At 57.1% G+C, this 27,266-nt stretch overlaps 1 protein-coding gene across 1 annotated transcript; it reads left to right on the forward strand.

The window, feature by feature from the left end:
* Window positions 1-201: 201 nt before the first annotated feature.
* Window positions 202-26,256, forward strand: LOC106840416 (guanylate cyclase D-like). The gene is given in 18 exon segments (XM_014855871.3): window positions 202-244; window positions 583-667; window positions 1,355-1,451; window positions 1,535-1,663; window positions 4,275-4,451; window positions 4,663-4,718; window positions 4,720-4,817; window positions 5,128-5,277; window positions 8,407-8,555; window positions 11,502-11,665; window positions 12,101-12,255; window positions 12,258-12,277; window positions 18,242-18,416; window positions 19,401-19,487; window positions 20,329-20,423; window positions 20,647-20,653; window positions 21,762-21,840; window positions 25,941-26,256. Coding segments are annotated over 18 exon segments (1,875 nt in total). The 3' UTR covers window positions 26,050-26,256.
* The last annotated feature ends 1,010 nt before the right edge of the window (window positions 26,257-27,266 follow it).

Genomic DNA, 27,266 nt, shown 5'->3' on the forward strand with positions numbered 1-27,266 from the left:
GGGCTGGAGACTTGGATTCAGTGCAAGGACAGCTCTTCTAATAGAGTGAAGGACAATGAAACTGGCTGCCAAAATGGGTGGTGCGTGGCCCACTGCGAGGGGGCATGCAAGAAGAAGTAGGATAACAGTTGACGTGGATATACAGTTTTTATTCAGCACCTGCCCTCTCCAGGCCCTGTGTTAGGTAACAGGGACACCGAGATGAGGAAGACACAGGCCCTGCTGTCCAGCTGCCCTCGGTCTAGTGAGAGGGCCTGACATGTCAGCCGACAGAAGCCCGTAGTGTGACCAGGACTGTATTGGGCTCTGAGCAGGATCTGTGGGGCCCTGGAGGCAGGGAGCCCAACAACCTGGACAGCAGTGCTGGGAATCAGTAAGTGACGTGATGTCCAGTCCAGAGACAGGACTTTTGCAGTTGGGGGTCATTCTGAGCCTCCCCCCTGGGGTGGGGGCTGGGTGGGGATTTGCATCCCCATTTCCCAGAGGAGGACCAAGGAGTAGGTGCAGGAGCTCAGTGGAGGGGCTGTCCTCAGTGTCTGGTTGTTACTGTCAGGACTCAGGGCTGCCCTGTGTCCCCCACAGGTGCGCAGCCACCGAGCAGCCTGCTGGCTCTGGCCCTGGCCTGCGTCCTGGTGCTGGCTGGTGTCACCCTTGCTTGCCTCTTCAGGTGAGACTCTGCACCCGAGCCTCGTTCTGCCCCTCTTTGTCTCCTCCCTGCATGGCCTCTCTCCTGCATGCACAGCCCCGGCAATCCGCAGGGGGCTTTCCCGTCCTTGGTGCCAGGACCTCAGGACCACCCAGCGCTCTGTCCATCCCTGAGCTTCACTCAAGGCCCTGTCAAGGCCGGGTGCCTCCTGAAGAGGTCCCTCTGAGACATGGAGAAGAAGCCTGGGACCTCAGACAACACTCCATCCCTCCCTGAGCTTCGGGCCACGCATCTGTACAATGAGGGCTTGGCCAGGATGACCCCCAGGGCCCTTCAGCTTTGCAATCAATTCTTCCTGGGTCTGAAGTCCTCTGAGTTCCCACATCTGAGAAGGGGCAGCACTCTACCCCCAGCCCTCACCCCAGGTTCTGGCCACCCCAGGAGGCCTCCAGGCAACTTGGGAACACCGAGGCTGGGGACCAGCAGGCACATCAGGCTGGTCCAGGTCTGAGCCGGGCCGAGGGCCTCTCTCGGGGACAGTGCTCGGTGGTGCCCTCTCAGCCCACCTGGGACTGCTGGGGAGACAGGAAGGGGAACAGAGAGAGGATAGGGGAGGGCTCTGGGTCAGTGGCAAGTCCAAGGGACCAGACTGAGGGGGGAGTGACATTGGCACCATCTCCTCTGCCCTGCACTTTCTCTTGCCTCCAGACTGGGCATCCAGCAGCTGCAGCTGGCGCGGGGCTCCCACTGGATCCTGCTGACAGCCCAGGAGCTCACCTTCATCCATCTGCCCTCGAGCAGACAAGTGGGTGGGGCAGGCGCTGGGCTGGGTGGGCAGGCCGTGGACTCAGGCCAGGTCTAGGCTTTTGACATGCCTGCTCCCTCCAGAGGCTTTACGTGGACAGTGTGAGTGAATCGAGAAGTGTGGCAGATGGTGGGAGCCTGAGGTCGGTGGTCCAGGGGTCAGCAAGGAGCCTGCCAGCCCCCCAGGAGCCCACCAACATGGCCCCGTGCCAGGTGAGGGCCTCTGCCACAGCCACGCCAAGGCCTGGGGAGCTAAAGGCATTTTGGGAGAAGCCAAGGGAACTCACAGCCTCTTGGGCTTCTGTATGCCCACTGCTGTTACAGGATGTGAAACTGAGGCCCGAAGAGGGGCAGTGATTTTCCTGGGCCCCTCAGCCAGTCGGTAGCAGATCTTGAAGTGGGGAGCAGGGCTCCAGCTCCTGGTCCGGCGTCGTTCGTGATCTGACCATGGAAAACAACCAGTTCCCAGCCACTGAGGCCTGGGCACTGCCAGCCTGGTCCATCCTGGGCTCCCTCTCAGCAGTGGGGCCAGCCTAGGTCACCCTCCTCCTGCCTCGGCAAGGAGCAGGGAGATCCCGGGTCCCCGAGGCCCTGTCATGTGGGCCACCAGCCGACAGGGAGGCTGGAAGGTCAGAGGTTAGACCACAAGATTCTAAAGTTGCTGAGGACACTGCGGTTTCTCAGGTGCTGTGTTCTCCGACGTAGCTCCCTGAGGCTCTGATTCACACGTCCGTGGCTCACGGTGGATGAGCCGGGCTAGTCATTTCTACAGGAAGCGACATGAGGCTCCTGTCCTTCTTTCCCACCTTCTCCCCTGGGGAATTCCACCTTTTTTCTTTCCTGCTGAGAGGAGGCCTCACTGATATACGAAGGATGCCTTGTCTGCTCCTCTGAGTTCGCTGGCAGGCTGGGCATGAGGCTGAGGAGGCAGAAATCCCTCAGTGAGGAGGGCAGAGAGGGCGAGGGTGACAACCAGCTCTGGGCCAAGCCGGGGCAAGGACACAGCCCCAGGCCTCCGCCTCTCCCACCCTCCCCTCTCTGCTCCCCCGGAGTCTCTGGGTCACGGAGCCCCCCTCACTTCATGGGATTTGGGGTGTCGTGGGTACACAAGGCCTGCCTCCGTCTCTTGAGAAAGGTAGGGCTGCAGAGGGCGCAGAGTGGGCGCAGAGGGGGTGCTGTCAGGAGACCCCTGCCAGTCTGGATGGGGCCCTCTTCGATGTGGAAGTCGGTAGCCTCAGAAAGGAAGTCCTTCTTACTCTCAGTGCCAGGACCTCAGTCACAATTATACAGCATCACTGTCACCATCGCACACCAGCATCTCTAGAGTCACATCACCACAGCAACATGATCGTCACCATGACCACTAGGGGCACAGGTCCCCTCCATCAGCATCATCACACGCACAATCCACACCATCGAAGGACCCCATCCTGCATCCTCCATCCCTCACCCATCCTCCCGTTTAGTCACTATTTATTCAGCACTGCCTATGTGCCAGGCTGTGTTCTGGGTTTGGGGGGCACAGCCATGAAGAGAGAGACGGGGTTCCTTCCCTTGGGGAGCTTCCAATCACTTGATCACATAAGCCCCTTCACCCCCGAGATCGTCAGCATCCTGAGAGGCACTGTGGGATGGAGGACGGAGCGCAGGAGATGAGTCAGGAAGACCCCGGGTGGAACTCGGCCTCCCCGAGACACTCGGCTTTCCTGTAAGATGGAGCTAATGAGCTCCCCCCGGGGGATTACGAGGATTGGAGAAAGTACATGAAATAACCCAAAACTGTCCCTGGTGAGTCACATGCCTTTGACAAACGGTGAATTTTATTATTGTGTCCAACGTGACCACTGTCTGAAATCAGCTCGGGGAGATTAAGCGACTGGAGGTTAGGTTAGCTATTTTCTGGCGGGCGTCTTGCAAGCAGTGTGAGTACAGGTTTCTTAAAAGAAAAGGTTCTATACACGGTCAGATAAGTTTATAAATTGTTTGGGTTAGCCATAGGACTTCTCAGAACCTTTAGTAGGCTGTTCTGGTTGTCCGTGACTGTGTAACAACTTGCCCCAAAACAGCAACCATTTTATAATATCTTACAATTTTGTGGGTGGGAAATTTGGGCAGGGCTCAGCTGGGCAATACTTCAGTTCCACCTGGCATCGGTGGGGTCACTCAGTGGTGTTCAGCTTGTAGATGAGCTGTCAGAGGTTGGCAAGCTCTGGCCCGCAGGCCGGGTCAGGCTCACTGCCTGTTTTTATAAATAAAGTTTTGTAGGAACCCAACCATGACCATTTGTTGTGTATTGTTGACGGCTGCTTTCGCCCTACAACGGCAGAATATTTGTGACAGAAACTACATGGCCCACAACGCTAAGAAATTTACTCTCTGGACTTTTTCAGAAAAGTTTGCTGAGCCCTGGTTCAGAGGGGCTGGAATGGCCTCACTCACGTGCTTGGTGCCCTGAGCGGGCTCAGCCGGACCTGTCTTCCAGCTCTGGGTGGTCTCAGGGCCTCTCCATGCAGTCTCTCCAGCGGGGTCGCTCTGGGTAGAGGGACTTCTGACGGCCGGTCAGGGCTCCAGGAGAGAGGGCTCCAAGGGATGGGAAACAGAGCAGCCAGTCTCCTAAGACTCAGACCCCAAATGCACCAGACCGTTCCACCGTGTTCTGTGGGTCACAGCAGGCACAGAAGCCACTCAGATTCGAGGGGCAGGACGGAGGTCCCACTTCATGATGGCAGGACTGTCAGAGGATTTGAGGCCCTTCTTAAGTCACCATAGGTGCTATTCGGCTGTGACTCTCAGAGGGGGCTGCTACGGTGACCGTTGGCCCTAGAAGCGGGAGCTGTGGCACAAGAACCTGGCCACCTGCCTGGGCTTCTTCGTGGCCCCCGGGCTCTGCACAGTGGTTCTGGAGCACTGTGCCTGGGGCAGCCTGGAGGACCTGCCGTGGAACGAGGCTCTGCCACTGGGGTGGACCTTCAAGGCCTCACTCCTGCTGGTCTTGCTCCACGTGAGCACCCTCCCCAGGCCTGGAGCTGTGGGGGATGGGGAGGGTGGCGAGATGAGAGATGCTTCGATTCCCCAGACCTGAGCTCTTTCCATTTTTAAGGAAAATCTGAACGGTATGACAAAGGGTTCTGGGGTCTGTGGGAATTCTGAGAGGACCAGGGGTCCCTTTCACTCATCACAGGCCTGATGGACCCCCATTATGTCCACTCTAGGGCGTGCGGTATCTGCACCATCGACATTTCCCTCACGGCCGCCTCAAGTCCCGAAACCGTGGTGGATGGACGCTTTGTACTGAAGGTAACTGACCATGGTTACGTGGAGCTCCTGGAGGCTCAGGGGGCTCCCCGCTCCTGGCTGGCCCCAGAAGGTCAGCTCAGGAGTGGGCAGGGGGCTGCCAGGAGGCTCTGAGGCCTCCTTTTAAATCAGGTGCTTGTGAGGCAGAAGAGAGGGGAGATGTCCAGTCCTCCGGCTCTTCCTGTGCTGTGACCTTGAGTTGATGACTTTTCCTCACTGAGCCTCAGGCCCCTTACCTGTAAATGGGGAGAATGAAGCTTCTATCTCCCTGGGGGACTGTAGGGAGAGGGCAATGACCCCACAGGTGTGAAGCATCTGACTAGCTCAGCCCCGCTTGGGTGGTCCGGTGGTGATGGTGGTGTGGCCCTGCCCTGTGATTGCAGAGCTGCTGTGGACGGCTCCGGAGCTGGTGCAGGGGCCCGGGATACCCGGGCGGGGCACCCCGAGAGGAGACATCTTCAGCATCAGCATCATCCTGCAGGAGGTGCTCACTCGAGGCTCGCCCTACTGCTCCTTGGGGCTCTCGGCAGAAGGTACAGCACTCTTTCTCCTTCCTTGGCCTGTCCCTGACGGCAGTCTCCACGTAGTTCAGTTGCTCTTTGACCATCAGGAAATCCAGGCCTGAAAATAACCACACAGACACACGTGCCTTGGGTCTCTTTGGCTTCAGCAGGGCATCCTTCAGCAACTCTGCCAAAATAGCAGCTGACCAGCTCCAGCGCTAAAGATGGTGGTTTCTAAGTGGAAGGTCTGACCCGTTCCTTCCTCAACCAGTGTCACTGCCGTGCTCGCGGGTGCTCCTGCCCTAACCACCCACTGCCCAGCACAGATTATTTGTCTAGGCAGACCTCAGCTCTTCCCCAGCTCTATCACATACTGTGTGACCTTACAGAAATCACTTACCCTCTCTGAGCCTCAGTTTTCTCATCTTTAAAATGGGGATCCGATATAAAATGTGCCAGACCCCCAACCCATGTCTGATGTGGCCCGGCCGCTCAGTATTTGGGGGCTTGGTTCTCTGCCCAGGGTGGGCTCCTTCAAGAGCATCTCTGTCCCCATACTCCTGGGCGTACAGGTTAGTCCCTCACACCTTCCCCACTGTCACCCGGTCTTAGTTTCTCTCTTCTGACCCCAGTGCCAGGGCCCACTTCGGAAATGTTTTCTCCCCTTCCGTGTTCTCTCTCCGGGCTCCCTTGACCCCGGGGTGCTCTTCCAGTTGTCCCTCTGCTGCCTCTGCTCCATCCCAGGGACCTGTGCCCGCAGATGCCCTGGCATCTCAGCCGCCATGCAGGGCCGTGGTAGAGCTGAGCCCACCATCCCCTCCCGCCACAGTGGATAATCTTTAACTCACGGGGAGGCCTGGCCCCACTCCCTTTCTCCCTCAAAGCACGGCTCAGAGAATAATGAGCATTCCAGGCCCCAAATTTATGAGGTGGAGGAGTGGGAAGGAGAGGGGCTTTGTCAGGCTGTTTGTTCAACACCTCAGCCGCCCCCCCACATCTGCCCGCTGGGAGCAGAAGACCAGCAGATGTCTACAAGCCGCGCCACAGTGCAGGCCCTTCAGGCCGCCGCCCGGTCAGGCTCTCTGCAGGGCCCAGGCCTGGAGCTCCACGGCCAGCCTCGCTTGGACTGGGCCGTCAGGCCAGCGCCTGTGACCTCCTGGGCCGTGCTCTCCCTGGTCTCAGGGAGTACAGTGTTGAGAGCACAGGCGTCAGCCGACACCGACCTAAGCCCCACTCCGCAAGGAGTCACCTCATGGCTCTGAGGAAGCACCTTTCAGGCTCCGAGCCTCAGTTTCCTTATCTGTAAAATGGGAACCGTGATGCCTGCTCCCAGAATGGTCACGAGGATTCAGTGAAATGCTTTAGACAAACTACCTGACCCATGGTGGGCACACAAACATCTGCCTGGGGGGTTTTAGGGTGGGCTGATGGGGGACCCCAGGTTCTTTCCTGACTCTCCTGCTTGGGACCAGACCTTACGTTAGAAAAACATCTTAGAAATGACATCTCTAAGGTCCTGTGTGTGCAGGGCACTTGCAGTTTCCAAACCACCTTCACATGCATTATTCCCCTGGACAGCCTGGGAGGTGGGTCAGTGGCATCTTTTCAGTTAGTTGACTGAGGCTCAGAGGAAGGAAGGGGCTTCTCAGCGGGAAGCAGTGGGTCTGGGGTGGGGCAAGCTCAGGGCTCTTGACCTAAGATCTCTTGGGGTCATTCAGGGAGCATCTTCCCGCGGAGCTGGAGGGGTGGCCTCCTCACTCAGCCATCAGCAGGGCCGAGCAGTCGGAGCGATGCACTGGGTGTGGCCGGCGGGCCTGGCACCGTCACAGAGCACGAGAGTGGCCTAGCCCAGGCCAGTGCTTCCCAGCATGTTCGCGTATGAGAACTCCATTTTAATGTCCAAAAAGTTCGGAGCCTCACATGGTCTTATTTGACTTTTAATATCTGCTGACTGGAAAGACACCCAAAGACGAAATCTGGTCTGAAATCAGCAATGCTTTGAAATGGACTCGTATTTTATTCATCACAACACCATCTGCAGGCTTTTGAAGAAGAGCTGTGCGTGTGTGTGCGTGATGAATCCATCATCCCAGACGAGCTCCCAGACGAGCTCCCAGACGAGCGGAGGATCCCAGCCCTCCTGCGAGACTGAGCCGCTCTCCTCTCTCGGCCCTCTGAGGTCCTCTCTGTTACTGTGCCCCATTTATGGGAAAGGAAACTGAGCCTCAGAGAGGTGACATAACACCTGTAAGCAGATTGTCTCCAAGTCCCCTCCCAATCTGCTGAAAGCCTGGGCTTGGGCCCAGCTCCTCTTCCTCTCAGTGTCCTCGTGAGTCTCTCAGCTCCCCTAGCTCTCCAGCAGCTTCCGGAGGGGGGCTTATTCCCGTCAGTTATCAGGTGGGGGAACTGAGGCACAGAGCGATGGCAAGTGGCAGAGCCAGCTCTAGAACGCTGATCTTTCTGACCTCAACTTTTTCTGGTCACCTTTATCACACGGAGTGCGGACAGGAAGGTCCACGGCAGGACTGTCGTGGGAAACTAGCAATGACGATGAAGACGCTGATGGTGCTAAGCAGACCGCCGTTGCTTCACACTGTGAGGAGCCGGCCCCAGAGCGTCTCCAGGGGGCGGGGCTGTAGAAAGCACCGCGGCGTCAGGGTTCCGAGTGGAGTGCGTTGGGCGTCGCTGGGACAGAACAGCAGCCACTGCTGCCACGTCTGGGTGGGGAGAGCCTGCAAGGTGCCAGGCACCTAACATCCATCGTCTCCCCCCTCAGCACCCCTCTCGAGAGGCACTTCATTAAGCTCATTTCACAGATGGGGAGACTGAGGCTCCGAGACGTCATCGCCTTGTCCTGTATCTCATAGAGAGGTAGAGGCAGATCGAGAACCCAAACCTCGCACCCCCGGCTCTTAGTCTGGGATCCTTTTCCTAGCCACATCCCTGGGGGGTGGGGGGCACCCCGGAAGGCAGCCATCCTGGGTCCACTGGCCAGCAGGCTCTGGGGCACACAGCAGGGGGCCAAAGAGTACCCTCAGGGCCTGATCCCTGCACCCCCGCAGGCCTACCCTGTCCTCCCTCTCAGGACCCCAGGCCAGCCCCCTCCCACAAGCCCTCCTGGGGACCTCAGGCCCACTGTCCCCTCAGTGTCTGTGGCAGAAATCATCAGGAGGGTGGCGTCTCCCCATCCCCTGTGCTGGCCACGGGTGTCTCCTGACCACATGCCACCTGAGTGCATCCGGCTGATGGAGCAGTGCTGGGAGGAGGCCCCTGAGGACAGACCCAGCCTGGACCAGACCTACCCCCAGGCCAGTGCACCCTGGAGGAGCTGGGTACTCACAAGAAATGGCTGATCAGCTCACCTCACTTTGCCCAGTGGGAGCCAGACACTGTCGCTGGGGTCTAGAAACCCTATGCAGTAAAGGGCAGTGGGCTAGCACCATCCTCCCTGAGGGTGGGGCCTGGGGTCCACCATTTGAGGAGAGCTTTCCCAGAGCCTCGTTCCTTGGACGTTTGTTGAGGGCCTTCCTGGGCACCCTGCTAAGTGCTATGCTTACTTCATTTAATCTTATGATCACAGTGGCCATCCTTAAGGAGTATTGTTATCATCTTGGCTTTACAGGAGAGAAACTGAGGCACAGAGAGGTGAGGGAACTTGCCTAAGGTAACTGAGGGAGGTGGGACTGGAATCCAGACCCAGGTTTGTCCGTCTGCAGAGCTGGTGCTGGGAGCCGCAGCCCTGTACCAGGCCTCCTGGCACCGGAGCGGAGAGGCCCTCTGTGGCTGGGGAGGCAGCACTGGTTCCCCACGTTGGGGAAGGGAGGATGCGAGGGGCACAGGGCCCCCAGACCTGCCTTGGGACTGCAGCGGGAGGGGGCGAGGCAAGCCTGTATGAGTTTGCGGGGCGGTGGTGGAGTATGTGGGCCTGACTGAACCAGCTAATAGCTCCCACAGGGCCAACCCATCCAGCCCGAGGTGACACGCGCAGGCCTCCCCTTCCGCCCTCCACTCCCCAGCTGCAGCAGCGCGTTGCCGAGGAGAGGCTCAGCAAGGAGAGGTGCGCCCAGACAGGCAATGAGGGAGCGAGGGGCAGGAAGACAGATCGAGGAGAAACTCACGGTGTCCTCTGAAAAGCCTCACCACGTGCCCTCCCCACCTCAGCTCTGGCATCCGGGGCACTGTCTACACTTCACAGACGAGAAATCTGGACCTCAGAGCAAATGAGCGCTCAGTGGCCACATGAGGGTGGGTGCAGAGCCGGGACAAGCAACTGGTTCTTAGAACCCCAGCAGGGACTCTTTCCAGAGATCGGAGATTGCCGTGGCCAGCAAGGCGGGGCGACCGTGGGGGAAGATGCTGCCTCAGGCCCAGCGGCAGAGGAGGCAGAAAAAGGCACATGGTACAATCAGCACATGGAAGGTGGGGAGTGCGTCGGGGGCTGAGGGTCCGGATGCCTGCAGAATGCTGGCCTGGGCAAGTTGATTCTCTGTCGAGCCTCAGCCTCCTTAACAGTTGCCTGGGAAGACCGACTCTGGCCTAACTTGCCATACTGGAGAGACCAATGTTAAGTAAAAAAAAATGAAAGAAAAAAAGGTGATTCCCTGAAAAGGAGAGAGTGGGTGAGGAACTGGAGAAAGAGCACGGACCTTGAAGTCAAAAGACCCGAGTTTAAGTTCACTTAACATTGTTCTGGGAGTACCAGCCGACGCAATTAAACAGGAAAACGCATATTAGAAAGGAAGAAGAAAATGATGGTATTTGCAGATCCTATGACTGTGCTCCTGGGCAATGCAAGGGAAACAGTGTAACATTCCAAGTGATAAAATAATTCAGCAGGCTGGCAGATGACAAGATTAATATATAAAAGTGCGAAAGCCAGTTCCACCACGGTGAGGTCCTCGCCAGTCGTTTCACCTCTCAGATCCTTCGTTTCTTCATTTGAAAGGGAGCCCTCCTTGCAGGTAACCTTGTAGTCAGCTTCGTGTCCTTGGTGTCTCAAGGTCATCAGCTATCACGCCCACCCCCACTGACCTTTAATGCTTATGCCTCTGCCTTTAACAGGTAATACAAAATGGGGGGACTTTGGGGGCCGCTGCCACTCCGCACCTTACAGACCTTTGGTTGAGAGAAGTGGTATCGATGGAGATTGGATACACACATGTACACACACACACGCACACACACACTCAGATGCTGGATTTAGACGGGACTGGACCCCTTCACTTTGACCATCATGAATTTGCTTCTACTGACTGCACTTTGAGAAGGTGCAAGCCACGTTGGGGAAGCTTCTAGTAAATCTCCTTAGGAAGCACGCTGTCATATTTCCTGTAAGGTTGTTCTTGAAGGTACGATTTGTGACCAAGCGTGAATGTCCTCAAACGAAGACCTACTGCTCGGTGCCTGCAGCAGCTGTGTTTCTTTTGAGCAACCAGTTTTCTGCTCCGTTGTCTCATGGACTCCGCAGATTGTGTAACCTATGTTTCCCTCTTTGCTTTGTTGCTAGGAAGCTCATATCCAAAATTGTGACCAAAAGTGTAGCATGCATTTTGCGTATAGACTTCACTCCTGGATTAGTTTTTTTTTTTAACCTTTACTCTCCTTTGGTCCCAGTGGCCTTACACATTTATTATTTTATTTTATGGTATTGCTTCATTTTCCTTAGTACTTAAAAATGTTTTTGGAGCAAATAGAAGTAGAGAGGTAGAAACAGATTATACAAATAAATAATCTACAGATATTCTTTTTATCTATCTATCCACCCATCTATCCATCCACTTGTCCATCCATCCATCTGTCATATCCACCCACCTATCTATTATCTGTCTATTTATCAATCAATTGATTGATGCATCCATCCATCCATCCATCCATCTATCCATCCATCCATCTATCCATCCATCCTTCTATCTTCAAGAAAAACAAAGAAGGCCTATTCCACAGTGTCGTTGTGAGAACCAGGGCAGCAGGGTCACTGTTTGCTGACAGTGATGCTGTGCTGGGCACAGGCTCCTTCGTGAAGTCCTCTCCCTGCCTGTCCACCCCACACAGAACTAACCCGTTTTCCCCCCCAGCTGTGTGTGGTTTCCCTTGTCAGAGCTGCCACCTCGTGTCTGTCACATGCCTGCTCCCCACCGATCCAGCTCCTCCAGGCAGGGACTCCCTCTGGTTCGTTCCTGTGGCCCAGATTCCCGTGCTGAGGGCCGAGGGCGCTGAGTTCCATGGATAAATTGGGATTTTCATTTCATCGTCAGTTCAAAAGCATCAATCAAGGCAACAAGACCAGTCCTGCTGACTCTATGCCGCGGATGCTGCAGAAGTATTCCTGGAACCTGGAGGACCTGGTCCGGGAGCGGACTGAGGAGCTGGAGCTGGAGAGGCAGAGGACGGAGAGCCTGCTCTTCCAGATGCTCCCTCCGTGAGTGGCCCCTCAGGCCTGATGCTGCCTCTAGCCAGTGGCTCCGAGCGCGGGAGCTGGAACATGGCAGGTGCTCAGTAAATCTGGGCCCCTTGGATTCATTCAGTTCATTCATTGTTCATTTATCTAACATGTTCCCACAGAGCCCTTCTATGTGCCGGGCACTGTGCTGGGCATGCAGTACTGAATTTCTGCTACCTCTCTCCCTTGGGAACAGGGAGAGGGCTCAAGGTCCCCCATCTGACTTCAGAAGAAGTAATGTCCAGAGAGGGACAGCTAGAGCTGCCCAGCACCCCAGCAGACCTGTCCCAGATCTCCTGACGCTCAACTCAGAATTTTCCCCTAAATATCCCACTCTCACCTCAAACTGTGGAAAGGGGGTCGTCCCACCTTGTGACTCTGGCTCTTCCCGCCCCTTCAGGTCTGTGGCTAAAGCTCTAAAATGGGGGCAACCGTGGAGCCGGAGCACTTTGACCAGGTTACCATATACTTTAGCGATGTCGTGGGGTTCACCATCATCTCGGCCCTGAGTGAGCCCGTTGAGGTGGCAGCCTTGCTCAACACCCTCTACACGCTGTTCCATGCTGTTCTGGCAGCCACGACGTGTATAAGGTGAGAGTACCAGGAGGCTGGCATCCATCTCTCCTTCCTTTACTACAGTGTTTGTGACGTACATTTACTTCCGGTCATTTATTTTTGTGTTTTTATCAGTTAGCCCTTGCTGTGTAACAAATCACCCCCAAACCCAGTAGTATAAAATGATCAGCCTTTATTACTGCTCACAAGCTGATAGGTCAGTTCTCTGGACTCGGCTGGACTCGCTCGTGCATCTGTGGTCAGCAGTGGGTGACACAGGAGGCTCTGCGGATCTTGGCTGGGCTGGCTCACTTCTCTGGAGCCTTGTCTGGGACTGCTCAGCTCTGGTCCACGTGGTCCCTCATCCTCCAGCGGCTGGTTGGAATCGTTTGCACGGGTGGCAGGGTTCTGAGAGAAGGCAGAAGCACAGAAGCCTCTTGAGGTCTAAGCTGGGACTGGGCAAGTTGCTTTCTCTGTCATATTCTGTTGGTCAGAGCAAGTCAAAAGGCCAGCCCAGACTCAAGAGGTGGGGAAATAAACTCCCCCAGTGCTGGGCGAGGGGAGACCGATGGGTCACCTCCCATGCTTGTCCTCAGGGAGCCCTCCGTGCTGTAGGTGAAAGAGGAAGACAGCTCACAGTGAAAGTGATGATCAGGGGAGGCAGAGCAGGCTGGCAGAGCACCCACTCCAGCTACGGGAAGACGTGTGAAGAGCGAGGAAGTCTTCCTGGAGGAGGTGTTGTCTCCCTAGCATTGTCCAGTCTGGATGTGGTTGCTCCAGGCACCCATGGGGGAACAACGTGCTAAAGCTTGAGGCTTGAGAGGGCGGCCTGGTGAGTGAGAGGAACGCTGAATGGGTTGTGATGGCTGGACGTGAAGTGGGCCGGTGGTGGGAGTGGGTGGGTGGGTGGGAGCACTGGATGGGGCGGCAGGGGTCCTGGCAGAGCCGTCAAGACCCTCCGTGAGCTAGTCCCTGTGCACCTCTCCATCCTGCGTTGGAGTCCCAGTCAGGCCACCACCTTCTGTGTGGCTTTGGGCAAATGGTCTCCCCTCTCTGGGTCTCTGTTTCTCCATCTCTGCAACAGGAATGATGACCCCCATCCTGGGGCTTCACGGACGATGGGCGGATCCTGTTCCCCTTGGAGAAGCGCTGTGTAAACTGTGGAGTAATCCTGCTAGCCTTCTGCCCCGATGCTCTTCAGCCTCCCCTGTATGGGGACTCTCCCGTCCCAACCTACCTCTTTCGGTTGCTGGGGTCTTGGGTCAGAGTCAGACATGGCAGGCGGGGGAGGTGGGGAGGGAGGGCCCAGGAGACAGCCACACTCAGGCTCTGCTGGACTTAGCCTTCCTTTGGGACCCGCAAGCCCACTTCCGGCCATAGCCCACCAAGGAGACAGCGACAGGGGAGGGCCAGGCGCAGGGCTGAGGCCAGGATGGAAGGGCTCCTGGACAGTGAGCTTCAGAGGAGAGAACTAACTCTCCGAGGGGCTAAGCACCCTGCTGACAGCATTGTGCACAGTGCCAATAATTGCCAGTACTTATTGAGTGCTTACTGTATACCTGACAGTAGTCTAAGTGCTTTATATGTATTAACCCATTTAATCATCTGAGCGGTCTGTGAGGTGGGTGCTGGTATCCCTAATCTATAGATGAGGAAACAGGCGATTAAGTGGCTTGTCTAATTACATATTCCCAGTGGCATGTGAAGCTGAGATTTGAACTTGGACATTCTGGTCCCAAGACCCTGCTCCAGGGGCCCTCACCATCCCCATGACACGGACGTCCTCAGGATAAAGCCACAAGTTCACAGTGGCCCATAAGGCCCTTCAGGAGCTGGTCCCACCTCCCCACCTGCATCTCTGACCACTCCACCTCTGAAGCCTCTACATTCCGCATATGTGCTTTGCTTTCCCCAGCCACCGGGCCTTTGTACATGCTGTTCCCTCCTCCCAGAACACTGCTCTCCCTTGTCTCAGATGACCTTGGTCTCAGGTGAACTTCCTTTCCTTCCCAGAAGTGGCTCAGAGTGCCTGTTGGTGCTTTCACAACTACCCCTGGACGACACAGCCACACTTTATGGTTCCAACATAAGCACTCTGTCCCCACTGCCTGGCAATGTCCAACACACGGCAGGGCCTCAGGAAATGTATGTAGACCAAATGAGGAGCTCACTGAGGCCCAGAGAGCGAGGTGCCTGGCCTGAGGTCACACAGCTGGTAGGCGGCAGAGCCAGAACAGGGACCCGCGATGTCCACCCGTGCCACCTGGCTCTGTCCACTGCACCACATTGCCCAACACTGACCTGCGGAGACCCGAGCCGCTGACCTTCCAAGGATGCAGCTTCCCTCCCATCTCCCGTTGAGGACCCCACATTCCTACCCCAGCCCGCTGTCCTGAGGCGTCGTCTCTCATTCTGGCTGAGTTCCCCTCTTGCCTCCAGAGCCGCTCCAGCCCCAGGGGCCCCAGGAAGAGATTCCTCACCTGGTCTCGCTGAGCCCCGCGGCTTTGATGTGCCCTGAGTCGCCCCTGGCCTCCTCTCTTCCTCCCCTGCTAATCTTTTCTCACACGTGTCCCTCCCAGCTCTGAGTCACACCTTCTGATCTGCTCTGAACCCTGGCCAAGAGGTCTGTGTCTTTCTGGCAGAACAAAATGAAATGAAACGAGGTCCACACACCCCTCCAGATGTGGGGAGACAGGGGAACCGTTCCTCGCCATGTGCGAGCTCGTCTCTCATCACTCACGCCGTCCGCCTCGGTTTCCCCTCGTCCCCAGCAGGATCTGGTTACCGCTGTTTAATCCGGCCTGGGCTGGGAGGCAGCCAGGCGACCATTTCCTGATTCCACAGGAGTCTGTGATTCCCTCCCAGCAGGCGCTGAGCGAGCTCTTTTACGGACATAACTCCAGAGGGGAGCCCATGTGGGCTGCGGGGGAGGACAGGACCTACCCAGCCGCTCAGCCCCGGGGGTGCGTCTGTCCCCAGCCATTCTGCGGAGTGACCCTGGGCAAATCACTTCACCTCTCTGAGCCTCAAGCTTCCATTTGTAAAACAGAAGTGAAAGTGCCTATGGCTTGGGATCCTCTGCAGATTAAGCAAGGTGAGAGGAAGTGCCGTCCTTCATTCCTTCATCAACACAATGACAGCGACAACCCAGTAAGAGCAGGTGCTGAGGCCTCCCCCTGAAAGCATAGAATGCGGGTGGGGGGCACTAGCATGGGTTAAGCATCTACAGAGGACAGGCCTGGCCTAGGGATTATCACAGGGTATGTCATTTAACCCTTGAAATGCCCCTCAGAGGGATGGATCATTATCCCTACTGTACAGGTGAGGACACAGGCTCAGAGAGGGAAGCAACTCACCCAAGGTCACACAGCAAGCCAGTGATGGAGTTGGAATTCACGCCTGTGTTTGTTAGCATGGAAAATTTTGCTCTCAGCTCTCTTCTACCTGTGTTCCCCCGTCTGCAAAGGACCAGAGCCTTGAACGATGAGCCCCAGCCCTTGGTAGCCCTGAGTGTCCACGGCGCCAGGAGGCTTTGAGTGGCCATCTTTGCAAGTCCGAGCTCCTAGAGAGTGGGCCCTGTGCCTGGTCATCCTTCTTTCACTGGGATTGTAGGGATGATTATTGATTGCACCAAACTCTCCCTTCCAGCTCAGTGGCAGGCAGGGGGAGGGCTAGTGGGCAGCTTAGCATCTTGGAGAGTGTGGGCTGGATGTGTGGCCACCATGGGGCTTTCAACGGCTTCTCCTTCCCAGCCTGGACCTTGAGTCACGCAGCTGATGCAGGCTGGTCCCCGGAGCAGGTGTACTGCAGGTGAATTGCAGCTGCCCAGCTGGCGGGCTGGAAGTGGGGCCAGGGAGCAGTAGGTCTCCTGGTGGCCTCTGGGAGGCAGGACCCGGCCCAGACACAAGCGCTGGGCAGGAGCAGAGGGACATCCTGTGCAGCAGACAGATTCTCCTCAAAAGAGAGCCAGACAGGCCCAAGCGATGTGCATCAGGAGGCAGCATAGCATACAGGCTCCGGAGCTGGACTGACCAAGTCCAAATCTGTGCTGTGTGACATTGGAGAGTGACTTAACCTCTCTGGCCCAGTTTCCACCTGCAAAATGGCAATAGTAAGGCTACCTACCTCACAGAATTCTTGTGAAGATCAAATATGCATTTATGTTTGTAAAGGGTTTGGCACAGTGGCTGGCACGTTATAACTGCTGTACGTGTATTTGAGGGGGCACTTTTTCCAATCTTGCCCTTCCGATAACGCGTTCTTCCTCCTCTGGGGAAGCAGAGGGCGGGGAAGCAGAGGGCGGGCAGAGGGAAAGCCAGGCTTGCTCGTCTTTACCCCTCCTGGGACGTGGGGTGGGGGGGCTCTCTCTCCTCTGTGAACGGTACTCGGTGGGGGGTAGCCCTGCCCCCTGCCCTGCCATACTCCGCTGCCAGCCCACAAGTGCTGGGTGACGGATGACAGGTGACGGATGACGGGGAGGGAGAGGGAGGTCGCAGCTGTGAGGAGGAAGTGACTTTTTGGTGACTGGGAACATCTTATGGATGCGATGAAGCGTGAGCTGGGTTGATGGGGGCTCGGTCTCCCCGGATGGGGACCCAGGGCGAGCATTTCAGGCAGAGGGACCTGGATCAGGCCTGGAGGTGAGCACGTGGCTCTGTGGGGAGGAGAGAGGTTCCTGTGTGGCTTAAGTGTGGGGAACCAGGAGCGACTGCTCGGAAGAAGTCCGGCAATTCTGCAAATCATGGCGGCCGTTGGCCAGGAGCAGATTGCAGTGTCTCAGCAGAATGTGCATGGTTAGGGCAGGTCACTTCCCGGTGTTTGGCTGGGGACAGCCCGGGTGAGGGAGAGATGTAGGGACACAGGAAGAAGGCACAGTCCATGGCCAACGCGTGAGATTTACTGAATTACAGCGCCTCCTATGGGCAGGCGAAAGCATCATCATTATTATTACTGTCCGCCAGGTGCTAAGGGAGAGTGGGTGTCCCTGGCCAGAGGGACGGCTCTGCCCGGCCCGGGTGCCGCCGATGAGCGCTGGCTGTGGGAGCGGCAGTGGGGCAGCTGGGCTCTGGGGCCGACCGGAAGACTCGGGGTAGAGTCACTGTCCTCTCCTTGGCCGGCCTGGCCTGTGGCAGGGGAGAAGGCCACCACACACACCTGCATCCCCAGCACCTGGAACAGGGCCTTCGGAACAGAGAAGGCGCTTGGGAAAGATCTGTGGAGACGGTTCAGGAGGTACAGCTGGGACCAGCAGGTGAGAGGCAGGTTCCAATGCAACTCAACATTTGCCTGCAGGGAGAAGCAACCACCCCGAGAGGAGGGCCCTTCCTGTCAAGAGACGCGAGCTGGCCAGCACGGCCCTGGGGCCGGGGGAGATGGGAGCCTTTCAAGTCCCTCCTGCTTCCGAGATTCTGGGGTTTTGTCTTCTCCAAAACCATTAGCCAAGGAAATAATGACAATGACGATAAAGACAGAAGTCTCCGTTTATGGAGCATCTGTGATGGGCCTGGTTCTTCCCATACTTTATCTTTAAAATACGCGCCACATAGAGGAAACTGAGGCCTACATGGGTGAAGTGGGCTGCCTCAGGTAAAGGGCAGAGCCAGGGTTCAAATCCACATCTATCTGATTCCAGCATCCACCTTCTCCCCAGTGCACCTGGGAAGGCCCCCGGGTTTTGGGAGAGAGGAAAGGTATCCACTATGTACGTGCTCTTCTCTAGCTTGGAGCCCTGCTGGGCGCTGGGGCGTGGTGCAGATGGGCGCCCAGGTCTGTTCGTGGCCTGGGGTCTGAGGAGCCGAGACAGGTGTGGTCACCCACACTTCAGGGTCATCTGAAATGTGACACCCAGTTGTTGCCGGAGAGCCCGGAACGGGTGGCCTGGCAGAGACGGCACTGTGGCCCAGGGACCAGTCAGGGGCTCCCCGAGGCAGCCTCGTGCTTGATGAGGGACAGGCCAGCAGGTGTATTCTTGGGCTGGAGCATGAAGGCTGTGGCTTCTAGGTGAAGACCATCGGGGACGCCTACATGGTGGCATTGGGGCTGCCCCGGCACAACCGGAGTCGGCATGCGGCTGAGCTCGCCAACATGGCCCTGGACACCCTCAGCTCTGTGGGCGACTTCCGGATGAGGCATGCGCCCACCGTGCCCGTTCGCATCAGGGCTGGCCTGCACTCAGGTACGGGCAGGGGCCGGGGTGACAGGCCAGACCAGTTCCCCAACCCTGCCTGGGGCATTGGCTGGGGCAACCCCAATGGCGTGCTTCTGGAATTCTGAGATTCTAGAACCCTATGACAGAAAGGTTTTACATTTCTTTCTTTCTTCTATTATTTTAAGGTTCTAAGATATTATAAACCAAAGAATCTGTGATGCTCAGATTCACGCATCTTTCTTTTTGTTGTCTCGGCATCTGTCGAGGGCATCTACGTCCGTGCTGAGGAGCTGGCAGTCTGATGGAAGAGGCAGGACAGGGACCCTCTGCTGTCATGCGAACAGCTGCGTGTTTGCTGGGTGGGTCTGGGAGAGACCTCAGGGTGTCTAATATGTCCTTCTCATGCTCCGGCTCCCTCCTCCCTCCGTAATTTCACCTGCAGGATAAAGTCCAAACTCCCCTCCATGGTCTGCAAAGCCCTTGCTAATCTCTCCAGCTCAGCTCCCTCTCCGCTTGGCCCTCCAACCATACTCCAATGCTTGCAGTTTCCCTCAGACACGGGGGCCCTCTGCCTCTGTGCCTTTGCACCTGCTGCTTCCTGCCCACTCATTTTCTCATCCCTCAAGACACAGCTCATGCACTTCCTCCTCCTCCAGGAAGCCCTCTGAGCTGGGTCAGAGTCTTATTTCCGGACTGGCACGGCTCTAGTGGTTCACTCTTTACCGCATTGTTCACAGTTTACCCATCTCCCCCTGCAGGGCTGGGAGCTCCCCAAGAGCAGAGACTGACTCCGATTTATCTGTGTCCCCCCGCCCCCTGCCCAGAGCCTGGCACAGAGGTCATCTCCTTTCTGGGTGTCATAGAGACTCCAGATAGCTTTATCCTCACCCCCCAGTCAGAGCCCGGGCTGCAGGGTGGGGATGGCAGTGGGCGTGGGGAAAGACAAGACTGTCATGGGGACCTCTCTCTGGCCACGGCCTGCTGGAGCTCACCAGGCACATTGCACCTCAGGGCTCTGCGTGGTGGGTGTCGTGGGGCTCACGGGCCTCTTTGGGGACACTGTTAACACTGCATCCCGGATGGAGTGCACGGGGCTGTGTGAGGGTCTCGTGTTTCTATCCTGCCCGGAAGGACTCTCTCAATGACCCCTGCAGCCTGGCTCTTTGAAACGGTGCTTAGTAAGCAAATCTCTGCCTGGTGGCAGCATCCCCTAGGTGTCAGTGAAGCAACTGGAGGGAGAGGATGTCCACCCCAGTTCTTTTACCTTTTCGCAGGGTTTTTGTGAGGATTCATGGGAGAAGCAGCAGAGAGAACGAGGACTGGAGAGGCAGGAGACCATGGTCCCAGCCTTGGCCCGGCCTGGTTTGCCCAGAATGCTCTCCCTCTATATCTTGTGTCCCCATCTATATAACGAGGAGACCCCTTCCAGTTTTTTAAATGCCATCGTCGGTTCTTGCTGGCAGCGGGAGTCACTCTGACTCTTGGTTAGAGCAGCTGAAAAAGCTCAAGTCCTAGGACCTCTGCTTGTGGCCGCATAGGCCATGTGCTCCATGATGTTGTTCAGTGCACATCCTGCATAACCAAACCTGGTGGTCCTATTGGGGTGACCTGCTCTTAAAAGAAAAATAAAAGCTGCTTATCTGCCCTGACTCAGCCTCCATAGGCTTCCCTGCAAGGAGAAACGGTGTTCCTAGTGCTTCTGGCTTCATCTTGAGTGCCTCTTAACGCTCAATCTTTGTAATTTGCTTTTCCGCCAGGTCTCTAGTTTAATGACTGACAATCTACTAGAGGACCAAGAAGGCCAAGTGAAGGGTATCGCATGGAACAGAACTATGTGATTACTGGCTGGAACTGGGGCTGTTCCAGGCTCTTAATGACTTTACCGAACACTCGGTATGCTGCCACCAGGTGGTGACTTGATTCCCACTTTTCTCCTCAGCATACAGAATTCACGTCAGCAGAAGCACAGTCTAGACACTGCTCAGCCTGGATGAAGCCTACAGAATTGACGCCAGAGGCCAGACGGAAACGAAGGTGAGACACTTTCTTTCCTGGGCTTGGTGGGAAAAGTCCCCAAAGTTCCAGTTTCTATGGGCAGCGGGAGAGATTCTCGTCTGACTAATGTTGCTGGAGGAAACTCCTGCCTGAAGTCGGGGATGGAGTCGGTCACCTTTCCACGTCCTCTCAACTCCCCAAAGTCTAAGGAAACATTTCTTCCTGGAAGCCAGTCCCTCATTTGGCTCCTCATGAGGAGAAGGGCCAGGGCAGAGCAGTTACTTCTATTGATGACCTGCCTGGGCAGCACGCTGGTACACAACATATATTAAGATATTTATTACTCACAGCAATAGTGAAAGGAGGATCAATGTTCCCATTTATAGTGGAGGAGATTAAATCAGAGAGGCAAAATGACTTGTCCAAAATCACACAGCTTGTATCCTGGGTCTGGTGGCTCCAAGCCTGCACCTTCTCCGTAGCACTGTTGGGCTCCTACTCATCCCTCAGAACCCTAGCACAGACATCACCTCTGACTGAAGTCTGCCCTGACCCAGAGCACTCTTCTTCCTTTCTCTCAGCAGTAACTGTCATGCCTTCTCTGTGCACCCAGCAGTGCCACCACCCGCCCTCTGCTGCTGTAGGTACGATATTGGGTGGCACTTGCCCACGAGCACCTCAAAGGCAGAGACGGCCCTGTAACCTCTGTGTTCTTTTTTTAATGTTAACGTTCAATAAAGGCAATGGTACAGTATTCCTGTGAGTGACTTTTCTTCCTCCCCCACCCCCTCTCATTCCCCCAGTTCCCCAGCTAGGGCCAGGCCTGGGGATGCCGAGAGGGAGCTGGGAGGGCAGCGCACCAACCTCAGCTTCTTCAGGCCGGCCCGGGCTCCAAGGGGCAATCCCCATCCCCGGCCCGGAGCCGGGGACAGAACCTCTAGACCAGCCGGCTCTGACCTCAGGGCCCCTCTGCCCCTCTACTCCTCACCTCCAGGCAGCTGCCCTCCCACCCCAGGGGAGGCCAGCAGGTCCTTCAATGGCTGGGGAAACTCACAGATCACAGACTCAGTGGCATCTGAGCATTCCAGAGCTGCTGGTCTTAGAATTTGTGATTCATTACTTATTTATTTCCCTAACAGAGAAATATTAACTCATTTCATCCTTGCATTGACTCCATGGAGCATTAAGGACACTGAGGCACAGAGAGGTGAAGTAAGTCGGCCAAAGTCACGCAGCTAGCAAGCGACAGACCCAGGATTTGGACCCAGACAGCCCGCCTCCAGGCTCTAGGCTGCTCTCCCCCAAGCCACTGGAATTGCCTACCTACCGCTGCCCCGCTCTCTGCTCCGTGCCCTTTCCTCTCTCTTCCAGGGGGAGGGGTGGAGGAGGAGACCTGGCTGGCGGGGAAGGCAGGCTACCCCAGACCCCTCCCCACACATACGGACGTCAAACCTGGGTGAGTAAGACGAATTTCTCCAGAAGCTTAGCCTCTTCAGCTTGAAATTTGATATCTGCTATTTTTCTGATTATGAAAGTATTACCCGCCCTAGTGTCGAAAACGTGGAAAATACAGAATTCTTTAATGATTAAATGTCCGCATCTTCCTACTCCTGAGGCAGCCGGTGAGCCATCGGCGGGGTTCCCGCAGGCGTCTCTGCTGCGTTCGCTGTGGGTGGGATCCTGTTCCTCCATGACCTCGCCTCCTGATTGTCCAGAGCGCTAGGTAAACACACAGCGTCGGGATTGCGACACGCGGGCGCGCCACGATTAGCTCAACCCTCCGCTTGTGGCTGATCACGTAGGAGCTGCCCATGCTGAGCTGGTTGCGGTAAAGTGTTAACAAATATCACCGAGCATTTGTCGCCATTCAGACGATCTCTGAAGACGAGGAATTTATAGACCAAAGGGCACTCACATTGTAAGGGCCGAATGACGCAGATTCTCTGAGCGCTTGCGCCTGCCCAGCAACTTGCTTCTTCTCTTTGTCCTCTGCCCTTTGGGACCCCACATCCTAACACGGGGATGCTGTGGGGGGGAAGCGATAACGTTTTGCTTTGACGTGCTGTTCCTCACTCCCTTCCACCCAAGCAGTGGACAGTCCACAGAGGGCCGGAGTGCAAGGAGCACAGGTGTGGCCAGTGGCTGAGAATTACAGTTTCCCAGATGTGAGAAGGCCCCGAGGCCCACAGCGGCCCACGGGCTCATTCCCCCGGCTGGGACACTGAGCCTGGGGATGGGCAGTGCCCTGCTTGGCCCCCACAGCAGCACCACGGCAGAGCTCCCTGCTCAGAGTTTTTCCTTTATCAGAACTCCCGGCTGGCTCCTCTCAGCTTTTGCAGGATGGCCCCCAACGCAGGGCTGCCCCCTCCCATCTCTCAAGGACAAGAAATGCGTGGGAGACACATGGGCTTCCTAGGGAAAGACCAGCGCTGAGGCAGCCCAGGCTGCACGTCCTCCAAGCGGACGGGCTGACGTGGACAGGGCTGCTGCAGGCACCGGTTACAGCAGCCACTTCCACACCATCCTGCCGTCAGGTGCCCCCAGGCCTCGGGGCCCCAGGGACCCCAGGGCACAGCAGTGCCAGGGGACAGGAGCTGTCCCCGTTCATCTCTGAGTGCCCTCCCTCAACACGCAGCAGCGTCCAGCAAGGGGGCGGGCGTGGACGGGCCCACCTTGGCATACGGAGAAGGGCCGGGGTGCAGAACACACAGGACACGCCAGCCTCCTGGGCACAGAACCAGCAGCCCAGGGGCCTGCAACCTTGTGGACAGTCCTTGTGTGGACGGATGGGGCTGGTTGTGTGACTTGTGGCGGGTCCCTGTCCTCCCTGGGCCTCCCCATGTGCCAAAGCAGCCCCAGCTCTCCCATCCCTGGGGAGAACGGCTGGGCCCCTTCGTGCCCTTTCCCCATCCAGCAAGGTCCTCTCTCTCAGCCCTCCTCTCCTGCCCTCCTGTCCCCTGACCTCGCGCCCTCGCTACCCACCCCACCTCTGCCGCTCGGGAGCTGTGCTTCTCAGAAGGCCCGTCTGCTGACGCTGGCTTCACTTCCTCACCTCCCACTCCCTGCCCTGCTCCTGCGTCTGCCTTCCACCCCCACCTGCCCCCAGGCTCCGTGACACCGGTGACCTCCACCCGTGTCACTAGATCCGTGGGCAGTTGTAGTTCTCAGCCCGACCGCTCAGCAGAATTTCCCCTTTGCGCTGGCTCTTCCTAGAAACACTCTCTTCCGCGGCCTCCTCGGCGCCCGGCTGTGCTCCCTCCTCTCCAGCTCATTCTCTGCGGGCTCCCTGCCCGCTCCTCTCCTCCCCTCAACCCTTAAATGTTGGGGTTGCAGAGGGCGCCTCCCTGGGGCTGCCCTTCCGACGCTGCCCCTCTGAGCTCCAGGCCCTGCAGCTCCCACGGCTGCCCTCAGCAATGCCTTCTGCAGACCCACTGGGTGCCCCTGTGCCCGCAGCCTGGCCCTGCTCCAGGGTTCTCTTCTCCCTGACAGCCTCACCTTCCTCACCCAGAGGGCCAGGCGCTGTCCTGGGATCCTCAGCACGTCCCACAGCTCTGCGTCCCTCACACCCCAACCTGCTGCCTTCTGCACCTCCATGTGGGCCCCTCTGCTGGCCCACTGAGGGGGGCTCCTTGCCATTTCCCCTCATCCACTGGGCCCCTCCATTCATCTCCATTGGCAGTCAGTGATTTTTTTAAAGAAAGCTCAAACATGATCAATATACAACTTCCCCGTGTAACCCGCTTGGGTTCTTCCTGCTGCTCTGAGGCTCAGGCTCGAACTGTTTCAAGGTTGCCTCTGAGGCCCTGCTCCGGCTGATCTGTGCCTGCCCCTCGGTCTCGTCTTTCCTGCCACCTTCCACCGTGCACCACCCGCTCAGGGCCTCCTCGCTGTTCCCTAAAACACACTGAACTTCCTCCCACCACAGGGCCTTTGCTCTCACTGTCCCCTGCATCTGGAACACCCTGGCCTGCTCCCTTCCCGTCCTGTAGGTCTCAGCTCTGATGCTGCCTGCTTCACCAGGTGGCTCTGATCACACACCCTAGATGGAGCCGGGCCGTCACCCTCTACCCCATCTCCCAGCGCTGCAGCCCCCATAGCACTTGTTACCCCCTGACATTTCCTGCTGATGTGTTTATGGAACTTTCTCCCGCCTGCACAAACCCCAGGAGATCCTGGCCGACGATGCGCCTGCAGGTCCCCTATGCCCAGGATGCAGAGAAGGTGGGCTCTCCAGCCCCCGCCAGCTCCCCCGCAGGGCCCTGGCCGTGCAGCCCGGCTCCCAGCCCCCAGCCCGCCCGTCCTGGGAGTGGGAACCGGCAGGTCTGGCAGCCATGTGTCATCCCCAACTCCCTCAGCTGATGACTTTCCCACTCCTGGACAGAAACTTTAGAAAGTGCCAGAAATGTTTTCATCTTCTTGGCTCAGGGAGGGAGGAGAGTGGAGATCAGCCCCAGTGAGCTCCACCCGGTTCGGGAGCCTTGCAGGCCTCCAGGCGGGCAGGGTGGGAATCGGCACCCGCCTCGGCCCACGTGCTCAGAGCCGGTAGGTGGGCGCACAGGGGACCGCGCCTGTGCATGTGGGCGTGCGCACACGAACACACACGGCGCTCGTCTTGGGCACGAGGTACACACACATACGGAAACCCCACCACATGCCCCTCCGCCTACCTGGAGGTGAGATCACAGACAGGCCAACAGACGCAGACACTTGGAATCTCTGTGGGAAGGGCTCAGGGCGGCCCCGGGATGCACACCTGTCCTGGAGTTGTGTTTACAAGGCAGTTACCGAATTTTTACCGGAACTGTGCGCTATAGCTTGATTTTTTTTAAAGATGCTTTTATCCTCACTTTCTGTATTTGCCGTATCTGCAGAAGTTACTGATCTTTGTATTTGTGTGTTTGGGGAGGCTGATGTGGATTGGGGTAAGGTGTCAGAAGCCCCTCCCCTGTCCTGGTGGAGCCCACGGAAGTGCCTCCTGTCACATGGCACAGAGACAACCCACACAGTGGTCCTTCCTCTCCCCTCTCGCCCTGGCACCCAGCCTCCAAATTGCCCCCTGCCAGGTTGCTGTGAGGTCCTGGCTGTCCCTGGGAGCCTTGCTCCCTTCTCTGTACAGAGGCCATAACCCGCTCTCCCCTCCTCTGGGCATGTGCGGGAAGCAAAGGAGAAAATGACTGTGTGCAGGGCCCAGTGTCCCCACCCCGGATTTGCATCACGCCTGGAGAGTCACAGAGCCCCTCACGCCGTGGCCTCATGGCCTCCCAAGTTCACGTCCTGAGCGGGGGACAGAGCTGGGGCTAGCTCCCCGTCTCCCAGGAGGCTTCTGGACTGGAAGCCACATATGCAGACAAGCCAGCAGCGCATCACCTCTCTGAGCCTTGGTCCCCAAGGTTCCAAGTGCGGAGGGCGCTGGGATGGCCACGGCAGGGCTGCTGCAGGGCCCAGGAGGAGCCGAGGGGGTGAAAGGGGCTCCTCGTAAGCAGCTGTGGGCTCCAGCACCTACCACTCTTGTTCTGGGGGGTGGGTTTGTTATTCTTGTTTCTCCTTTTTCCCTAGGGACCCTTGGCAAGACCTCATAAACCAAGAAATCAAGATGGCCTTTGCTCAAGCCCACCAGTGCCCAGCTAGGCCCTGGAGCTTGGGGAAGGCCTCGGCTGGACCCTGAGGAGAGGGACAGGGCCAGCCAGACTCTTGCGCCTGCACACCCTCAACCCCTCCCCGCTCCATTCCCCTCAAAGAATCCTCTCGCTGAGCTCCTCAAGCCAACTGGGTGCTCATTAGCAAGTGCGCTGGAGCGACAGTAATGGATGCGTTCCGGTATGACTCCTAGGGGCAAACTTGCCTCTTGACGCAAAAACAATAAAAATAGAAATATTCCACCCCTCTCATGCAGCGCTTTGCTCTTGACAAATCATTTTGACTCTGAGAGCTCCTTGTTATAAAGCTCATTGTTCCTGGCGTCAAGAACACAGCCCCAGTTGTACAGCTAAGGTGCCCAGGCCCAGAGGGAGGAGGCCGTTTGCCCCGGTGGCACGGCTGCTACAGGCAGAAGCAAGACAGGGGCCGGGAGCTGGAGCCAGGCAGATGAGGGCTCCGGGCTCAGCGGGGCCACCTCCTTGTGTCACGTCACTTCTCTGAGTCTCTGTTTTGTCATCTCTAAAATGGGCATTGAGGGGGCCCACATAAGGCTTGTTCCTGACACAGGGCTCAGCCTGCAGCAAATGCTCAAGCAGGCTGCCTCCTTCCCTCTCTTCTCCAGCCGGCCTAACCCTCTGGGCATCTGTGAGCACTGTGCTGGGAGTCCAGGTTTCGGGCTCTCAGAATCTCAAGGGAGACGAGGGGAGTGGAGTGATAATTCCCTGGTTCTTAGGAAAGTGACACTTCTGTCTTACAGAAAGAAAAACAAACAAAAAACCCCACAGCCAACTCATTTGACTGGCTTCCAACATCAGAGTGCTCACCAGACCCTCAGGCTGATTTCAGAGCAGACAGACCAGCGCACGTGGAATTCATTTCCCTGACGGAGGGGCCAGGGTGGGGGCCGGGGGCAGGGTAAGCTGCGAACAAACTCTCCTTCCTCAAAAGACCACTCGGGAGAGGGAGCTGGCACTGGAACTGAACTCAGGTCGTTCAGAAAATGTTCTGCCGGTCACTGTTGTCACAGAGGCCAGGCTGCCTGTGTGTGCGTGTGCGTATGCGTGCGTGTGTGTGTGTCAGAGAGAGGGCCGTGAAAGGGATGTGGATGATGAATGTGTGGAGCCACGAGTGGCTGTGTGGTGGAAAGTGCTGGACTCGACTCTGGGAGATGCCGCTGTGGCCCCTTCCTGCGTGACTCTGGACCTAACATTTTTACGCCTGTTTCCTCAAATGCAAAATGGGGCC

The sequence above is a fragment of the Equus asinus genome, chromosome 20, assembly GCF_041296235.1.
Source record: "Equus asinus isolate D_3611 breed Donkey chromosome 20, EquAss-T2T_v2, whole genome shotgun sequence".
Taxonomy (NCBI): Eukaryota; Metazoa; Chordata; class Mammalia; order Perissodactyla; family Equidae; genus Equus; species Equus asinus.